This window comes from Aegilops tauschii, chromosome 7, assembly GCF_002575655.3.
Source record: "Aegilops tauschii subsp. strangulata cultivar AL8/78 chromosome 7, Aet v6.0, whole genome shotgun sequence".
NCBI classification, from domain to species: Eukaryota; Viridiplantae; Streptophyta; class Magnoliopsida; order Poales; family Poaceae; genus Aegilops; species Aegilops tauschii.
Genome location: NC_053041.3, coordinates 350,249,338 through 350,269,497, shown reverse-complemented (window position 1 = coordinate 350,269,497; position 20,160 = coordinate 350,249,338). Strand labels below are relative to the sequence as shown.

The following is a 20,160-nucleotide window of genomic DNA, read 5'->3' as shown; positions in this document are numbered from 1 at the left end:
AGGAGCCAGCTCATCGCCAGTACGTGCTGGCAGCGTGTCGCCCGACACGGACAGCGCACCGCCTGCCGACTCGCCTGCCGTCGAGGAGCCGGACACGGCCGCTTCATCGCCAGAGAACGCCGCTGAAGCGGCGAAGCGATGTGTCGCCGCCCCTGTCCAGCAGGCGCCACCGCTCCATCAGATGACGACACGCGCACGGGACGGCATCGTTCAGCCGAACTCTCGCCTACAGGACTATGTTCTGGCGATGGAGGACGGCGAGCTGCATCTCAGGGCGTGCGAGGAGCCTACCACGTTCACCGAAGCGGAGCCGCATGAGAGGTGGAGGATCGCCATGCTCGACGAGATGCGGGCGATCGAGGAGAACAACACCTGGTACCTCACTGATCTGCCTGCAGGTAAACGCCCCATTGGCCTCAAATGGGTGTTCAAAGTGAAGAAAGACTCCAACGGCAACGTCGTCAAGCACAAGGCCAGGCTCGTGGCGAAGGGCTTCGTCCAGCGCGCCGGCATCGACTTCGATGAGGTTTTTGCTCCGGTCGCACGGTTGGACTCCGTCAGGGTTCTGCTGTCGATCGCGGCGCACGAGTCCTGGGAGGTCCACCACCTCGACGTCAAGACGGCGTTCCTAAATGGCGATCTGGAGGAGGAAGTCTACGTTGCGCAGCCCCCAGGTTTCTCCCACACCGGCGGCGAGCACAAGGTGTTGCGGCTTCGCAAAGCTCTCTACGGACTGCGTCAGGCTCCGCGCGCGTGGAACACCAAGCTGGACACCACACTGTCTGAACTTGGGTTCACACGCACTCTGTCAGAGCATGCGGTGTATCACCGCGGCACCGGCGACGATCGGCTGCTGCTCGGAGTGTACGTCGACGACCTCATCATCACCGGGGCCAGCACCACCGCCATCGACATGTTCAAGGAGGAGATGACTCGTCGCTTCCAGATGAGCGATCTCGGCCTCCTCACCTACTACCTCGGGCTGGAGGTACGCCAGCGCCCCGGCGTGATCACCGTGTGCCAGGCGGCATACGCCACCAAGCTGCTGGAGCGCGCCGGGATGTCGGACTGCAAGACAGTCCCTGTCCCCATGGAGCCTCGTCTACGCCTGAGCAGGGAGAGCTCGACGCCACCGACGGACGCCCACCTATACCGCAGCTTGGTGGGTAGTCTGAGGTACCTAGTTCACACACGTCCGGACATCTCGTTCGCTGTGGGCTATGTCAGTCGCTTCCTCGAGTCGCCGACGACGGAGCACATGAGTGCTGTCAAACACATTCTCCGTTACATCGCCGGGACGATCCACTTCGGCTGCCGCTTCACTAACAAAGGAGGATGCACTCTCATTGGGTACAGCGACGCCGACCACGCCGGGGACGTCGATGATCGGAAAAGCACTTCTGGCTTCATCTTCTTCCTTGGCTCCAGCCCGGTGAGTTGGCAATCGCAGAAGCAGAAGGTTGTTGCCTTGTCCTCGTGCGAGGCCGAGTACATCTCCGGCGCCACCGCAGCCTGCCAGGGTGTTTGGCTAAGCCGGTTACTCGCCGATCTGCTCGGGAAGGAAGCTGCACCAACCACTCTTCTTGTGGACAACCTGTCTGCAATCCAACTCTGCAAAAACCCAGTGTTCCACGGGCGAAGCAAGCACATCGAGACGCGCTACCATTTCATCAGGGAGAGCGTCGAGAACGGCAAGATCGTCGTGGAGTACGTGAACACCGACGATCAGCTCGCTGACATTCCGGGCGAGTCAAGTTCCAGGCTATGCGTGAGAGGATCGGGATCGTCGACATCAGGAACATCTAGATTAGGAGGAGATTGTTGAATAATCTAGCTGTTAGGTTAGCAGTCAGTTTCAGTTTTAGTTAGCTTAGCCGGACTAGCCGGATCCAGCCCACGTTTCGTGAGGCCAGTAGCTCAGCGCGCCCTGGTATCGTGGGATGGCACGATCGCGTCCGGGGGGGCGTGGCTGAAGCCACGATCGTTTTGTTTTTGTATAAGTTCAGAGAAGATCAAGAAAAGCAGGACACTTGACACTGCGCAAAACTCTCCCTCTCTCGTTCTCGTTCTCACTGAACCTCGCGAGCTCGACGCAACGGCCGCGGAACATTTTGGCCCTCGTGAATCAGTCCCAATAAAGCCCGCGCGGCCCGAGCCCACCTTATCCCCAGTCACCACCTCCACCACCAACCTCCAAAAGTTCTTCCGCTTCCGACGACAGCCATGGCCGCTCAGAGCCTCCTCTTTGCCGCCGCCGCGCCTCTCTTCCAGGCTCCTGCCTCTGCCCGCCCTTTCCAGTCGCTCCGAATTGTCTCCACCCCAGGAGGCGCCACCGCCGCCGCCAGGGCGCTCGTCGTCGCCGACGCCACCAAGAAGGCAGTCGCGGTGCTCAAGGGCTCCTCCCAGGTCGAGGGCGTCGTCACGCTCACCCAGGAAGACGACGGTGCGTGCGCTCCACTTTCTCTTCATTCTCTGTCCGCCTCTGTCTTATACTCTTATCATCTGTTTACCACCTGTTGACTGTCCAGAAGCTTCGCCAGTTGCCTTTGCATGGACACACGGCGAATTTGCCTCTTCTTACAGCATACTCGTTCTTGCGAACTTAAATCTGAACTCTTCCATAGTACATTTCAATAAAATATATCTGAACTCTTCTTTCGTTACAAGCATTGCATATGACTAAATCTAGCTGCAATCCAACGGAGTATTTTTGTAGCGAAAGTCCCTTGGTAACTTTTACTTTTCAGTTCAAATACCAAACAAATAGTGTTCCGAGATTAGATGATGGATTGCTAAGGCCGTTGCTGTACAAATCCTAACTGAAATATCCGTTAAATCTCAAGCATCAGCGTCACTGCAAATACATTTAAAAGGGTAATATGGTTGTATCTTACTTCTCTATTTACTCTTCTAACTGCTTTCCTATAGCAGGTCCTACGACGGTGAACGTTCGTATCACTGGACTTGCTCCTGGACTTCATGGCTTCCACCTCGTGAGTCTTGTTTCTTGAGTACCTCTGTTTTGTATTTGTTGGTCCGTAAGAATGACATGATCATTCATTTTGCAGCATGAGTTTGGTGACACGACTAATGGATGCATATCAACAGGTTAATTTTCCATTGGGCTCGGTTTCTGTGTGCAAATGTCACTGGTTTATAGTTGCACACAATTTAGTTTGTTTTACATCATCAGAAAGTCCTATGTAAATGTGTTTCTCAACTTGTGCTACCGTTTCCTTTTCATTCTACTAGTAATCGTGTAAGTGCAAATGCACGTATTGATGAGTACACATAATTTTTCAGTGAGATAAAATAGTACAATACTATCAAGCTTTTTGTTCCCTGTTTATTGCGTCGAAGGTTTTTTCTCGTTACAAGATCCCATCAAATACAAAAGATACTAATAGACAAGCCTTTGGCTGTCAGAGGAAATTGCGTAGCTAAAAGTAATATATATGCAGTAGAAACAATATATTGATAGAAACCACTGCATCCACAGGAAATGCTAGATTGTGATAATGTTCTGCATAACATTGAATCCACTGCATCTTTTTTTCAGCTTGAATCCTCTGTATCTGAATAATGCACAGAGAAACATATCACACTTAACATGGATCGGTGATGGTAAAGCTATGCAATGGTAGAAAGAAATATCACTTCACTCTTCAGTTTCATTCATACCGTAAACGTAGTCAGTTTATTTCCCTTACCATAGACTCATTTTGGCTTATATACAATGATCTAATCACAATTCTAAAACCTGAGAGGCCTTACTGATAGATCATAAGAAGCTCAATCGAAACATGGAAATTGCAAAATTCATAGAAAACTGTTTTTGAGCAGAAAAATATTCATACTAATTTAGAAGATAATTCAACATTGTTCAGTTATGGTCATATGTCAATATATATATAATCAGTAAGTACAGAAACTCTACCTATTATTGAATCTTCCTTCAGAAACATCCCTCCAGTCATCCAGTGTTGTCAACACAATAACATAAGCTAGAATAAGAGAAAATGGTAATTACGGAAACTGCAAAAAATAATCACACCGCTACATGATCTTGGAGAGAACAAATGTAAATATAGGATTTTTCAACCATACAGCCCAGCCTCACTCAATCGATCGTTTTTAGGGATTACTAATTGCAACCATCTTGAAATTACATGTAGGTCGTCACTTCACTTCAATCATCTCGAAATTATCTGCAAACAAGAAATAGAACCAACTGAATCGAGATCGAGAAAGATAAAGGGGGATGGAACCTATGGACTGGAACATTATGATGTGGATCCTATATATGGAGTCTTACATGCACCCGACACATGTTGGCCTGTATAGCGAAATAGATCTAGCACACAAACAAGAGGTTTAATATGATAGACCATGCTACCATGTTGAGAAATCATGCAAAAAAGAAAAGCAGTGAAACCCCCACAAAAAGCATGATGCACAATGAAACTACGACTTGATATCTTTATCCACATCTCTTCAATGGCACTAAACAAAATAAATCATTTTCTCGAAAACTTGACCAAGAGATAGGATGCTTAATAATTAATAGATCAGAAAGGAGTTAAAGAAGACTAGCCTCATGTCATATAGATGCATTCTTTGTGCGAGAAATCATATGGATCAAAATTAACACCACGTAGTGAGGAAACTCTCTTGATGAATATAATACTTACTGCTTAATATTAAGATGTCTTCGACAGCGGCAACGGCTCGGGGTTGGTGAGCTATGGCATCGGGCGAATACATGACTCTCCCGGCTATACTTACATGTTCAGCAGCACTCACTGTCAAACAAATATATTCAGATTTCATGTCATCAACGCATACATGTAAATTCGAGAAAACAAATTCATGAATTAAATTGATAAAACGATGGTTAATATAAAACATAGACAATTGCAGTTGTGAGGTAATCAGGAAAAGATGCAAGCAGGTCACATACCAGGCCAGTGACTGTAGACAACCTCCCAGGCTTCTTGGCCTATCTTTTTCCCCCACAAGATCCACATAATCACTTCACTGAACCAAGAAATGAGATCACTTATTGATAGTTAAACATGACTTCCTGATCATCAGCTCACTTGCTAGGCAACGGAAGAAGCCTGAAAGGTAATCTAATCTTGATTAATTCTAAAATGGCAGACCATGATGGACGCCGGTGAGCTGCCTAAACGAACGTAAACATTGTTAATCACAAAAATTCAGAAATTTGTCATTCACTAATGGAGCACACACATGCCAGCGATCCAGGCACAGAACCCACACAAACTGAACACCCACGCAGAGCACGGACGCACACAGCGGAAGACACATGCGAAGAGGGGGAAGGGATCCATACCAGAAAGAACAAAAGCGACACTCGTTCAGCTGGTTGGGGAGGCGGAGGTCGAGGCGGAGGTCCGCCGACGCGTCGAGCCGGATGTCCGTCAGTCCGCCGTCGCGTCGGGAAACAGGTGAGGGCGGGAAACATGTTGGGGCGGAGGTCCATCAGTGCCTCGAAGCGGAGGTCCGCCGGCGCGTAGAGAAGGTGGTCGCCAGTCAGCCGACGCGTCGGGAAAGAGGTGGTCGGGCAGAGGTCGTCCAGCGCGTGGAGGCGGAGGTCCGCCTGTCCGCCAACGCGTCAAGTCGTCGAGCCGTGGGGCTTTGGCGGGCGGCAAACTGCCGAGGCATCGTGCGAGGTGCGTGGGGAGATGATAGCCGGAGGTGGCTTTTTTCCCTTGTCATAGAGAGAGGTTAGCGGCTAATGGCATGGTGGGTAATTAAAGCGTAAAACATGTTTAGTGTGTTGGAACGATGTAAACCATCTGATCGCAAGATTTGATGGATAGGATGAATTGGTCTCCGCCCTTTCGTGCTTTTATAGGGGTAGTAGATGATACTTGCAAAAATTAATTAAACCACCTATGGCCCATCACTTACAATGCAAATTTTTATCTTACAGGTCCACATTTTAACCCAAACGGCCTGACACATGGTGCACCAGAAGATGAAGTCCGTCATGCGGGTGACCTGGGAAACATTGTTGCCAATGCTGAGGGTATAACCTGCAACAATCACTGACACATTTCTCATGTTTCTTTCAGAAGTTGTCTTGTTGGACCTTAACTTATTTTATGGGTTCTGTCTTTTAATTGTGGTGGTTTAGGTGTGGCGGAGACAACCATTGTCGATAGCCAGGTAAAGATCAGACATCTTATTCTTACTCTTAGCATAAGTTGCAGTGTGGTAGGTTTAAGTTCCAACATTTGGTTTACCAACTTCTGAGAATTACTTCTACACAGATTCCTTTGACTGGCCCTAATGCAGTTGTTGGGAGAGCGTTTGTTGTTCATGAGCTTGAAGATGACTTGGGAAAAGGTATGGGTAGTTCTACTTGTTTTAAATCTTTGTCCCCTTCAGTTTTAGATGCTTCATTCTTTATTCTTTCATTATAGGTGGGCATGAGCTCAGCCTCAGTACTGGAAATGCTGGTGGAAGACTTGCATGTGGTATGTTCTCTGATACATTTCTTACATTTCTTTTCAAATGATTTTATAATAATTTTGCCTGATTATACATGTAAATCTACAATCGATCTGATTATTTTGTATAGACTCCTCTTGCTGTTAATCAGAAAACATGAAAGTTAGTTGTAGTATCTAAATATTTTCTGTTCTGAATTTATTGCATCTGTATGAGCCATCTAATTTTCAAATTGCAGCAAGGTGAATGAATATTAAAGTCCTTGTTGGATAAGCATAACTTACAAAATATTTGATATATGTCGGACCCTGGGATCAAGACTATACTAATCTAGCACAGGAATCATATGGGAAGCCGAGATTAGCGCCTGAACCCAAACTGCACTGGCCAAGCGCCATCTCCTATCGGAAAGCCCGAAATTATTGGTTCAGCAATCCCCTCGGGAGCAATATTTCGACAGGGAACCAAGGTTCCCACACAAGTCCTAGAGGAGATGGGTGATGCATTTCCGTCTCATAGGCAAGTCACTTCACCCCGTAATTTAGATAACCCGCTAGTAGAAGTATAGTGCTTCGGAGAACCTATCCACAACGTGCACTTTATATCCATACACACCATGGGATGGAAACAAACGGTATCACAACACAACTCTATGACCAAAACATATATATAGGCACGCTAAACTATGCTTGAGCGCGTAGTACCTTATAATGCGCTCCGCCTACGCCATGCGAACGAAGCAGTTAATTTAATCCACCGCGTGGAAATCCCTTCCATGACCTAGTGGGTGGTAATAGAATCTATTATATTTACTATGGAACACATATTGTATTACCATCAAGAATCAATCCAAAATTTAGTTGTAAGAAAGTCTACCATTTTACCATCAAAGCTTCTCCCTATAGTAGTGGGTGGTAAGACAATCTATTATATTTACCACCAAGCACTAAGCATATTACCATCAAAAGTCAACCCAAAATTGAGTTATAACAGTGTGTGGCATCTTTACTACAAAACACACAGTGGTTTACTATCAAATCTCATGCCTAGTTTGAGTGGTAAAATAGTATTTATTTTACTAGTTTACAATGATATTACTACAAGTTCTTTTCTTACTATCAAATTAGGTTATGTAAGAGTTTACAACATTACTAGAAGGTGTTGGCCTTTTACGGCAATCCTAAGGTTTACGAGAAGGTGTTTCGCGTGCTGGTAACCGAATTAATTCAGTTACTATATTTAGCAGGAATTTTACTACAAGTCATTAGGAGAGTAGGTAGTACAGGGCGGGACGGAGGGTACGGCATGCACATAGTAACGAATTTAATTCCATTATTTTTTTTGCTAGGGATTTTACTATAGAATGGGAAAGATGATTAGTTGGTATGGCCGAGCGGCGCGTTTAGCCTGGCCGGAGCGCAGGATTAGCGTTTTACACTCACGCTCACTTAGCGCCACCGTATGTGGGAGTAATTATAGGACTAATTACTCCCATCTTCAATATACCTCGTATACATGTTGATTATACCTCTATCATTCTCAATATACTTAATTAAATATTCTAAGATACCTCAATACGAGCTCCGTTGAAAAAATATCATTTGCAACGTACTTTTTCTAATATACCTTTTTCACGTACGAACAAATCAGTATATACGTAAACCTTTAAAAATATGTAAACTCGCATGCATTTTTTCATGAAACTCATTTTAGGGTATCTAGTAATTATTAATGAAGTATATTAAAAATAATAAAGAGGTATAAAAGATTCATCTATGTGGTATATGAGGAGCGGGAGTATGTACTCCCAGGAGTATACAACTATATATATGGCAAAGGCTCATAAGCGCAAGCAGGATAGCGAAATATTACATCCAGAGGTCATGGCCCAACATAACAACAGTACATTACAAAAGTGAAGTAGGTCTGAGTACAGACACGTTTAACAACAGATTGGATAGCTTGGTCAGTCGCAACCAGAACGCGTTCATCACCGGCCGGAGCCTCCACGATAACTTCATCCTCGTGAGGCAATCTCTCAAAATGCTGCACCAACTCGGGGCTCCGCGGATCATGCTCAAGCTCGACCTCACGCGCGCCTTTGACTCCATATCTTGGCCATTCCTCTTTGAGGTTTTGCGCCAATATGGGTTCGGGGACAGATTTCGGGAATGGCTTGCGATCCTGCTTTCGACGTCCAGCACCCGTGTCATGATGAACGGCGAGCCGGGCCCCCCGATCTGGCACCGCTGTGGCCTGCGGTAGGGCGACTCCATGTCCCCCCAGCTGTTTGTTCTCGCTGTGGACACGCTTGGGCGGCTGATGCGCCACGCTCTCGATGCTGGCATACTGCAGCAGTTGCATCCCCGACGCCCGATCCCGGCGATCTCCCTCTATGCTGACGATGTGATGCTATTCTGTCATGCCACGCCGGAGGACGTTGCTGCCATCAAGGGTATCTTGACCCTGTTCGGCAAAGCGAGCGGGCTGCTGGTTAACTATGCGAAGAGCTCTGCCACCGTCCTGCACGGTGACATGCAGGGACACGAGGTGATCGCCCAGTTGGGTTGCCCGGTGGTGCAGCTTCCCATCACATACCTGGGCATCCCGCTGTCGACGCGACGGCCTTCCGCCGCCCAGTTGCAGCCCCTCGTCGATACGGTGGCTGCCCGACTTCCTACCTGGAAGGCGTGGCTCATGAACAAAGCCGGGCATCTTGCCCTTGTCAAATCGGTCCTCAACGCAATACCAGTGCACCAGCTGCTCGCGTTCGCTCCCCCAAAGAAGTCGCTCAAACAATTGGCGAAGATCCAGCGAGGCTTCTTGTGGGCTGGGCGGGCCGTGGCCAACGGTGGCCACTGCCATGTCAACTGGAGCCGTGTGTGCCGACCTGTCGTGTATGGTGGGCTGGGAGTCCGAGACCTGGAGCGCGCTGGCCTCGCGCTACGCTTGCGATGGCTGTGGTTTGCCCGCGTCGATCCGGACCGTGCTTGGCAAGGTCTCGATCTGCAGTTCTCACACGAGGAGCGCGCGCTCTTCTTCGCCTCCACTACCATGATCATTGGAAATGGCTCGACGGCGCTTTTTTGGGAAGATCGCTGGATTGGCGGGCAGTCTGTCGGTGAGATAGCTCCCCTACTCTACCAATGCATTCCCAAACGTCGACGCAAGGCCAGGACGGTGGCAGAAGGGCTGGCGGGTAACTCTTGGGCACATGATATACAAGGGGTCCTGGGTCTGCACGAGATCGGACAATACCTGCTGCTGTGGCAGGCTGTGTGCCACACCATCCTGACAAACGAGCCGGATCGCCTGCTCTGGAGGTGGACCACCAATGGCATCTACTCGGCGCGCTTGTGTTATGCGGCCAGTTTTCAGGGATCCACACGGTGCCATTCTTGGAAGCTGGTATGGAAGAGCTGGGCGCCTCCACGGGTAAATTTTTTCCATTGGCTCGCCGCCCAGGATCGCTGCTGGACTGCAGAAAGGCTTGAGCGACGTGGCTTGCAGCATCACCCTCGATGCCTCCTTTGCGACCAGGCCTTGGAAACTATCCAGCACCTGCTGCTGACCTGCCCCTTTGCACGTCAGACCTGGCACATTGTCCTTGATTGGTTGCATATTCCGGTCCAAATCCCCGATCAGGAGCACACGGTCACAGAGTGGTGGCTGAGCGCGAAAGAGCTCGCGCCGCCGGCGCATCGGAAGGCCCTCAAATCCATCGCGCTTCTTGTGCCCTGGATGCTATGGAAGCACAGGAACGCGTGTGTCTTCGACAACGCCACGCCATCCATCGAATCACTAGTGGATAGGATCAAGGACGAGGCCCGGTGTTGGGCTAAAGCAGGAGCCCAGGGACTTCGGGTTGTTCTGCCCACAACCTGGGATGTCCACTGATTTTGTGCTTTTCTATGTACTGCTCACCTCCTAGGAGGATTGTTCTACCTTTTCTGTGAAATGAAATGCAAAGGTCCTTTGCGGAAAAAAACATTCGCCTAAAGAGGCTGGAAAGTAAAGCAAACAATCCCATCCCACGAGGACTCAGGCTGCCACCTAGGACCTCACTCGTCGTAGAGCTCAATGGTGTATCCTGTGTCGGAGTCATAGTAATCCTCTGCAGCGTTGTTTGTAAAAGCAAGTGTGAGTAAATGACATACTCTTCAAGACTTACATTAGATCTATACTACACTACATATGCAACATTCTCAAAGGGAAGGGGTAGGGGGTTGAGCGGCTAAGCACTAGCAACCTAGAAAGGCAGGCTACAACTTGCGTCTATCAGAGATAAGGAAAGAGAGCGTTGAAAAGTAAAGGAACGTTGTAGAACAACTACTCTATTCACCTACCTAACCGCAATCATAGCACAGCTTTGCATTCCCCTAGTACCATACAATTATCATACACAAGGTTTTGTGTGCCTACAGAGAGGGATCGACTCGGCACTTCTGTGGAAAAGTGCAGGGAGCCACCCAACTGAGTTTTACCAGAATCGAGAGTTCGACCGTAGCTCCGAGTCGGACCTAACTGATGTGCACAGGGCGCAAGATGTCTAGAGCCACCTATATGTATGCAAAACATCAGTGGGTAGAGCCATATAGGATAACCTCCCCAAATGGTAAAATTAACAACATCATATGCTTACCGTTGAAGACCATGAAATATACAACTACGCGTATTCCAAATGGAAAGCCCGAACTAAAGTGGCACGCGAACTGGTCTGTGGGCAGGTAGTAGGTCAAGGGGGCCCCCCATTAAACCTCCCACGAGTGATTAGCACGCTCAGTCTTGGACCAAGACAACAAGAACTTGGGTCCTAAGGCAGCTTGAGTGGAACAAAACACCAATGCACTAGGCATGACCTCTCATCGTTGCCTTTATTACATGTTACATATAAATTATCTCCAGAATACTGTAACATAAATATATCAGAGTCAGGTTAATATGTGTGATATCCTGTAAGTAACATAGACATGGCATAACTTAAGCATGACCCTAAGCATGGCATACTACGGCAAGATAAGCAGGGCTATAACAAGGCATCAACACAAGCAAGTAACAGGTGGTTAAAGGCATATCATGGTGACAAGAATCATGCTACGCATCGAATAGCCATCAAAAGACTCACTACATCATCGAATATGCAAGCAATAGGGGGAAAGCATGGGATCAGAAATGATCAAGGGGGTTTTACTTGCCTGTCGGCACAGCCGCTTGGTACTGTGCAAGATCCTCACAAGCGTAGTCGTAAGTAGCCTCGTAACCAACGTCAGTACTACGATTTATCGGGAAGAAGCAAATATCGACAAAGAAGAAAAGTAACAACCATAAGCTTCAAGGCAATGCCCAATCAACATGATGCATGACATTCGAAAGTGATTGTATTAACCTACAACTTCACTACTCACCAAAGACATAATGCAGTTGGTTTTCCAAAAGAACTTCATATGCAATTTGAAGTTAAAATTGAATTACTAGACAGGATGTTAAAGTTATTTAACTTGCATAAAATGGCATAAATGGATTCTGCATTTTTCTGGTCATTTTAGATATAAAGTCTATATCTTTCTGCGCTATATTTATTTGTTATGATTTTAACAAATTGAACAATGCATTATTGAAATTTAATTAAAGGAAGCAAAAAGAATGCAAATGACATGAACAGAGAGGTTACAATTTTAGGAACATTTTGATATGCAATATGCGTTTTACAGATTTAAATTGAATTTTATCTGAATTTAGGAAAAACTGCAGTTTGCCAAAAGATTAAACAACAAACGAACGGGCCGAAGTGCTGCGAGGAATAGCTAAGTGCCGCACGCCCGCCACAGCGTAGCACGCTACTGGGCTGAGGCCCAACTGTGGCTTGATGATCTGACTTGCGGGACCTACCTGTCAGCCACACAAAGAAAACTAAAACGCACAAGGGGAGGCTTGCTCCAATGGAGATTTGAACCGCGATTGCACTAACGAATTCTAGTGGGGCTAGCCATTTGGATCAATTCGTGTTCGTGCTGAAAGTGGGGCCCAATCTATTTTGATCTAATCCTAGAAAGAAGTGGTGTTCTGTCATGGCCATGCGGTGCCGCTCACCAGTGCCGGCAACCATTCTTGCGGCGGCAGCACCCCTACTCGACGCTACGGTGCCCAAGAACGAGCGGCGTGTGCATCAAAACGATGCCCGCACAAAGGCAAGTTGCACTATATCATCCAGGCAAGCTAACGGAGGCTATCCTTGAGTTTGACCGGAGCCGAACGTCGTCGGGCAGCGGTGCTACGAAGGGCCTCGAAATCGAGTGAGATCTGAAAGGAAAAGTAGGCCCAGAGGCTCACCTTGAGAGTGCCGGCAAAGAAAAACGGGCCAGAGGATCACAAAGTCAAGCTGTGGAGGCATTGCCGGCGAGGAAGAAGACGTAGCCGAAGTCACCGTTCCCGGGCGCCATGGTCTTGGGCTTGGAGGCGATGTCTGAGGTGGACTAGGCTAGTTCCAGATGGTGCAGAAGGGCTTGGCATGCTGGTTATCCCGCTGCCATCGAGCTCGACCTCGACTCGGCCATGGCGCTGGTGGATTGCTTGGAGTGGAAGAAAAGAAGAGTGGCACAACCTACCTAGCGGTGGCGGACATGGTATAGGAGCTAGGCCAGGGTTTCCGCGCGGAAGGGTGACTTTATAGGGGCTGATGTCGGCCACGGGACATTCAGTGATATGATGACATTATGTCATGACGATGCCAAAATAAAATTACCCTGGGCTGTTGCAGTATAGAATTGTCGTTCAGTTTCTTTCTATGATCATAAGTAAATCACTGAAGCTGTTTTACATAAACTGTTCATGTGAGCTGTCAAGTGTTTACATAAATCACTGAAGCTGTTTTACAGAAACTGTTTGCTTTTTTTAATCTTCTATAAGTGCCAATTGTTGGGAGTCAGAAAGTGCACCTGTTTCATGATTATGCTTGTTTTGCAGGTGTTGTTGGCCTGACCCCGTTGTAGGTCGCTGGTTTCCATCTCTGGTTTTGCATCTCCAGTCATACTTGTAACGACGCCATTCTCGTTTTACCTGGATTTCAAATACCAGATGCTTAATAGTTTCTGTTGATCGTTTGTATCAGTGTAAAGTTGAGTTTATCAAATAAATGTTTGCACACTTTCGTCTTGTTGAGCTATGAAGCGTGAACTTGGGAATTTTGGTGTGCGTAAGCTATAAAATGCTCAAAGAATAATATTTGTGGATGTCCTTATTTCCGAACTTGGTGTCAATAATATCATTGTTACTCTGCAAAAAGAAAAAACATTGTTTCTGATTTAGTTGAAAGAGAGTATTCCAGGTCAGCCTTAAAACAAAAGCGAGAGGGCTTTACAAAAACCAATTCTCAGTTTTTTTTTGCAAAATACAGTAGCTGATGGTTTTGGCCGTTTTGATGACGATTATGACTGTTGGGTCTGGGTTTCGCTCTTGCCAACGTGGCTTACCGGTTTGCAGATAGGGCTAGGTCTTCTTTCGTTTACCCTTCCCGCCTCTCCTGTGACTTGATTTGTTCCCTCTTGTTCTCTCATCTCTCTTTGATATGTCGACGGCGAAGTGTGGTGGCGGAGGAGACGACGCAATAGGCCTTGGTGGTGGTGGAGACCTTATGCCACCGGAGGAGGCTCGTGGGGGCTCCAACCCGACCTAGTTGGCGCACACCATGATGCCACAGCCATCGCTCGAGTACGCGGAGGTGACAGATACGGCTAGGTCTTCTTTCGTTTACCCTTCCCGCCTCTCCTGTGACTTGATTTGTTCCCTCTTGTTCTCTCATCTCTCTTTGATATGTCGACGGCGAAGTGTGGTGGTGGAGGCGACGACACAATAGGCCTTGGTGGTGGTGGAGATCCTATGCCACCGGAGGAGGCTCGCAGGGGCTCCAACCCGACCTAGTTGGCGCACCATGATGCCACAGCCATCGCTCGAGTACGTGGAGGCGACAACTTGGGCCATGGCTGTCAAGGCGACTTCAACGGGAAGCGACTGGTGAGCCTCGCCATTCGGCAGCATCGAGTAAGCACCTCCTTTCCGAGACCTAGCCTTCTTTGTGTGTGCTTTAGATTCTAGGGTTAAGTCGACTTCGACGGGAAGCGACCGGTGGGCCTCGCCATTCGGCAGCATCGAGTAAGCACCTCCTCTTCCGAAACCTAGCCTTCTTTGTGTGTGCTTTAGATTCTAGGGCTAGGGTTCAAGCAAATTGGGGGCAAATAAATAATTTGTTGATCTGTATTTGTTCATTACACTAGGTTGTTTATAAGTAAATAGGAATTGAATTTGTTAATTTACAGAAAATACCTTGCTTTTATGCGCATTGTTATGTGTTTATTTAACTTGATGTATTAAACAGTAAGTTATGGTTATCTTGTAGGTTGTTTTTCAAAGGTAATGCATATTGTACACTGTAGGTTGTTCATAGGAATTTAATTTGTTAATTTAAGAAAATACACTATTTCTAAGGTAGAGTTCTGTCTATTTAACTTGATTTGTTAAGTAGTAATGTTTATTGCTATTAAACACTAAAGTATGTTGTTATTGATTTTATAAACAACAATGTATATTGTACTTGTACACTCTAGGTCGTTCATAAATAAATAAGAATTGAATTTATTAATTTACCAAAAATCCCTTGGTTTTGAAAGGATGTTTTTGTCTATTTAACTTGAATTATTATGCAGTCATGTATATTGTAGGTATTTTTGTAACTAATTTAGCAATAGAGGTTAGTGTAAAGGCATTGTTCTGTTTATTAAACTGTTTGTTTTTCCGTCTTTGTCTTAGGTTGGATGATGATGTTTGGGAAGTTCAAGTACATTTTCATAACAGAGATAACCTTGAGAGGACCATGTGCATTTCAGACATAACAAATCATAATCTGATAGAACTCATAGAGACTGAAGGATATGGTTCTAGGGATTACATGTGTTTTGTTAGAAATGTTGGTGTGGGGATAACAGGATTGGAAGAGACTAGTGATGATGATAAGGTGGATGAAATGCTTAACCATATTGCTAATGAAGATAAGAAGATAGTTAACCTCACAGTCACTAGGGACACCGGTCCAAGACCTGTTGATCTAAATAAATGCCATGTTTGTGAGCAGCAACTTCCTTTTAGTGATTTTGGAGAGCCCACCATGTATGAAATAAATAATGATGGAGTTCTGTTCATATCACCATCCAAAAATTTAGAGGGAGCAACACAAGTTCAGCACGCAAATGCACTCTAGTTCTACTCCACACAACATAGCTCAAATCATGGTGGAGGCTGGGCATGCTATGGAGCAAGATCATCTTGAGAAAGACCATGTGGTTATGGAGGAAGGCAATGCAACAGAGCATGATCTGGATCAAGAGGAATTGGAAGAAATGTTGGACCAAAACATGAGAACGAAAATTTAGAGGTTTAGGAATCATAAGAAGCCAACAGAGAAGGTGGAGTTAGTCAGAAGAAAGCTTCTAGTCCTTTTGACTTAATATGATTCTGATTTGGAAGAAGATGAGGAAATAATTGCTAGGCTAGATGACATGAGGAGGCAGAGAGACGACCCGATCTTTCATTTTGAAGGAGACACTGATGTGGGTGAACTGTATGAGCCAGATGAGGAAGAGGAGAAGGACGAGGAGGAAGTGGGTGCAGAGGAGGAGCTTGATGATGGTTAATATGATCATATGATGCTTGTTGATGGTTTATATGCTTAGGGTGCCTTGACGTCGACAAAACCACTAAACCCTAGAATCACTAACTCATGGTGCCTTGACATCGACGAAACCAGTAAACCCAAGAATCACCGACTCAGTGTGCCTCTATGTTGATGGAACCACTAAACCCTAAAATCACCGACTCAGGGTGCCTCGATGTCGAGAGAACCACTAAACCCTAGAATCGCCAACTCAGGGTGCCTTGACGTTGATGGAACAACTAAACCCTAGAATCACCGACTCATGGTGTCTCGACGTCGATGAAACAACTAAACCCTAGAATCACTGACTCAGGGTGGCCCCGCGTTGACGAAACCACTAAAACCTAGAATCACTGATGAAAGGAATCCCTAGCAGTGGTGGGCGGAAAAAGCCTAGTAGTGGCAGGCAGGGCTCTCAGGGGCACCCGCCATTGACCTTCTGCCACGCTAACTGATGGGTGATACGTCTCCAACGTATCTATAATTTTTGATTGTTCCATGCTATTATATATTCTGTTTTGGATGTTTAATGGGCTTTACTATACACTTTTATATTATTTTTGGGACTAACCTATTAACCCAAGGCTTGGTGCAAATTGCTGTTTTTTTGCCTATTTCAGTGTTTCGCAGAAAAGGAATATCAAACGGAGTCCAAACGGAATGAAACCTTCGGGAGCGTGATTTTTGGAACAAACGTGATCCAGAGGACTTGGAGTGGACGTCAAGAAACATTCGAGGAGGCCACGAGGCAGGGAGGCGCGCCTGCCCCCCTGGGCGCGCCCCCACCCTCGTGGCTCCACCGACCTACTTCTTCCTCCTATATATACCCACGTACCCTGAAACCAACCAGGAGCACCACGAAACCCTATTTCCACCGCCGCAACCTTCTGTACCCGTGAGATCCCATCTTGGGGCCTTTTCCGGCGCTCCGCCGGAGGGGGAATCGATCACGGAGGGCTTCTACATCAACACCATAGCCTCTCCGATGATGTGTGAGTAGTTTACCACAGACCTTCGGGTCCATAGTTATTAGCTAGATGGCTTCTTCTCTCTCTTTGGATCTCAATACAAAGTTCTCCTCGATCTTCTTGGAGATCTATTCGATGTAACTCTTTTTTGCGGTGTGTTTGTCGAGATCCGATGAATTGTGGGTTTATGATCAAGATTATCTATGAACAATATTTGAATCTTCTCTGAATTCTTTTATGTATGATTGGTTATCTTTGCAAGTCTCTTCGAATTATCAGTTTGGTTTGGCCTACTAGATTGATCTTTCTTGCAATGGGAGAAGTGCTTAGCTTTGGGTTCAATCTTGCGTTGCTCGATCCCAGTGACAGAAGGGGAAACGACACGTATTGTATTGTTGCCATCGAGGATAAAAAGATGGGGTTTATACCTAATGCGTTACTCTGTTCTTATGAACTTAATACTCTAGATGCATGCTGGATAGCGGTCGATGTGTGAAGTAATAGTAGTAGATGCAGGCAGGAGTCGGTCTACTTGTCACGGACGTGATGCCTATATACATGATCATGCCTAGATATTCTCATAATTATGCACTTTTCTATCAATTGCTCGACAGTAATTTGTTCACCCACCGTAATACTTATGCTATCTTGAGAGAAGCCACTAGTGAAACCTATGGCCCCTGGGTCTATTTTCCATCATATTAATCTTCCGTCAACTAGCTATTTCTTTCGCCGTTTATTTTGCAATCTTTACTTTTAATATTTATCATAAAAATACCAAAAATATTATCTTATCATCTCTATCAGATCTCACTTTTGCAAGTGGCCGTGAAGGGATTGACAACCCCTTTATCGCATTGGTTGCAAGGTTCTTATTTGTTTGTGTAGGTACGAGGGACTTGCATGTGGCCTCCTACTGGATTGATACGTTGGTTCTTAAAAACTGAGGGAAATACTTACGCTACTTTGTTGCATCACCCTTTCCTCTTCAAGGAAAAACCAACGCATGCTTAAGAGGTAGCAATGCGGAGCGAAGCATGAAATCAAAAAAATTCCTACGAACCCCTAAGATCTAATCTAGGAGATGCAAAGCAGCGAGAGGGGAGTGTGTCTACATACCCTTGTAGACCGAAAGCTTTAGCGTCGTAACACAGTTGATGTAGTCGTACTCTTCACAATCCAATCCGATCTAGTGCCGAACGGATGGCACCTCCGAGATTAGCACACGTTCAGCTGGATGGCGTCCTCTCCTTGATCCAGCAAGCGAGGGAGAGGAGGTAGGTGAGATCAAAACCAGCATGGCGGTCTGGTGGTGGTGGTGGCAGCGGAATTCTGGCAGGGCTTCGCCAAGCGCGTACCAAAGAAATGTGGAAGGAGTTGGGAGAGGCAATGGGCAAGGGTGAAGGGGTGGCTGCCCCATGCGCCTCCCCCCTATATATATAGGCTAGGGGGTAGGGAAGGGCATCCAAAACCCTACTAGGGCTGGCCACATGGGAGAAATCCCTTTAAACTTGGAGATAACATCTTATCTCTAGATTCAACCCTTTAAATTTAGAGATAAGACCTTATCTCTAGATTTAAACGACAAGTGCCTTGGGGAATGGTGCGGCCAGCCCATGTGGGCTGTAGCCCCATGTCACAGCCCTACAATTGCTTGTAGCTAATTGCATGAAGGCATTCATGTCATCATGTTTAATTCAAATGAATTTGAATTGGGGATGTTCAAACCCTAGCACCACATGAATTCAAATAGGTTCAAATAAAATCATTTTCAATGAACCCAAAATGCTCTTTGAAAATGTTCATGATTTCTGATAAAGGTGAAAACCTCTGCCAAAAATGATGAACATATTTCTAGGTCATTCCTGGATTTTTGAATTAAATCATAATGTATTTGAATTGGGGCATTTGAATTCTATAAATTTTTTAAATGATCCAAATATTCTGGAATCACTTGAGGGCCTCTGGAATAATTCAGTTAGTGCCCATAATTAAGTTCAGAATTTAATAAAATGATTTAGTTCCTAAAACTAAATCAAAACAGAGGCAAACAAATAGAAAACAGAAAGTAAATGAAAGGAATAACTTACCTGGGCCAGCTCACCTGTAGCAGCAGCCCAGCCGGCCCAGTACTGTGCAGCCCAGCTGCCAGTCGTCCTCAACCTCTGCCAGTAGGCAGTGACGAAGGTGGGCACGACGCGCGCTGAGGCCGCCATCTCCTCCCTGCCTGCTTCACCCTCCCCGGCCCTTCTAGCGACGCCACGGAGACGCCCCGAAACCCCTCTCTCCTCTCCCTCACTCGCTGCTCTCTCTCCCCTCCCCTGTCTTGCTCTCTTCCCCATCACCGAGCGTGCCCGTCGCCGCCGCTCGCTGCCACCGCGTCCACTGGCCACCCCTCGACCCCTCTCCATCTCCGGGAGCTCCGCCATCGTCTACTACGTCTCCTTGGTGAAGGAAGCAAGCCCGGACGCCCGGAAGTGTCGCCATCAAGCTAGTCCCCGCCGCCTCTGCCCGGAGATCGCCGCCGCTGTTCCATCGTCACCAAGCCGTCCCCGAGCCCACTTAGCGTCTCGTCCGACTCCTCGTGAGCTCCTCTTCTCTTCCCCTCACTCCATGCACTCGATTTCGTCCCCTATCTAGCGGCCCCGCCGGACCCGAGAGCTCACCACCGCCGGACCTCACGCCGTCGTGGCCAGAGCCCGTTTCTGTCGCTCTTGAGTACGTGGACGTGCTCCTAACATCTCCATGGAGCTAACCTGCAGCCCATCCTGCTCCCTAGCGCACCGCAGCACCGCGCCCGCACGCACCCGAACTCCGGCCGCCGCCTAGCTCGCTGCTGCCGTCGCCTTAGACCACCGCAACGCCCCTGGTTGCTCCATCAGATGCGCGCGAGCGTCAGCTCGCCGTAGAGGCCAACCGCGTCGCAAACCGCCGCCTGTAGCGCGAGCCCGAGCAACTCCGGCGAGCCTCCGCGTCGCCGGTGCTTAATCCGGCGATGCTGACGTGGCA

General features: G+C 47.2%; 1 protein-coding gene and 1 long non-coding RNA gene across 2 annotated transcripts; both read left to right on the top strand.

Annotated features, from left to right (window-relative positions):
- Nucleotides 1-2,029: 2,029 nt before the first annotated feature.
- Nucleotides 2,030-13,717, top strand: LOC109786248 (superoxide dismutase [Cu-Zn], chloroplastic). Its single transcript, XM_020344830.4, has 8 exons — nucleotides 2,030-2,443; nucleotides 2,932-2,993; nucleotides 3,069-3,108; nucleotides 5,960-6,055; nucleotides 6,164-6,195; nucleotides 6,300-6,375; nucleotides 6,453-6,506; nucleotides 13,444-13,717. The coding sequence occupies exons 1-8, from the start codon at nucleotides 2,224-2,226 to the stop codon at nucleotides 13,467-13,469; spliced, it is 606 nt and encodes a 201-aa protein (XP_020200419.1). The 5' UTR covers nucleotides 2,030-2,223; the 3' UTR covers nucleotides 13,470-13,717.
- Nucleotides 13,718-14,059: 342 nt separating this feature from the next.
- On the top strand, nucleotides 14,060-17,381 carry LOC141026563 (uncharacterized). The gene is made up of 3 exons (XR_012188835.1): nucleotides 14,060-14,197; nucleotides 14,305-14,517; nucleotides 15,283-17,381. It is a non-coding gene; the product is annotated as an uncharacterized lncRNA (long non-coding RNA).
- Nucleotides 17,382-20,160: the final 2,779 nt, after the last annotated feature.

Coding starts and splice junctions, on each gene's coding strand:
- LOC109786248 (XM_020344830.4), top strand. CDS start 2,224: ATGGCCGCTCAGAGCCTCCTCTTTGCCGCCGCCGCGCCTCTCTTCCAG. Junction 2,444..2,931: donor GCTCACCCAGGAAGACGACG/GTGCGTGCGCTC, acceptor TTCCTATAGCAG/GTCCTACGACGGTGAACGTT. Junction 6,507..13,443: donor TGGTGGAAGACTTGCATGTG/GTATGTTCTCTG, acceptor CTTGTTTTGCAG/GTGTTGTTGGCCTGACCCCG.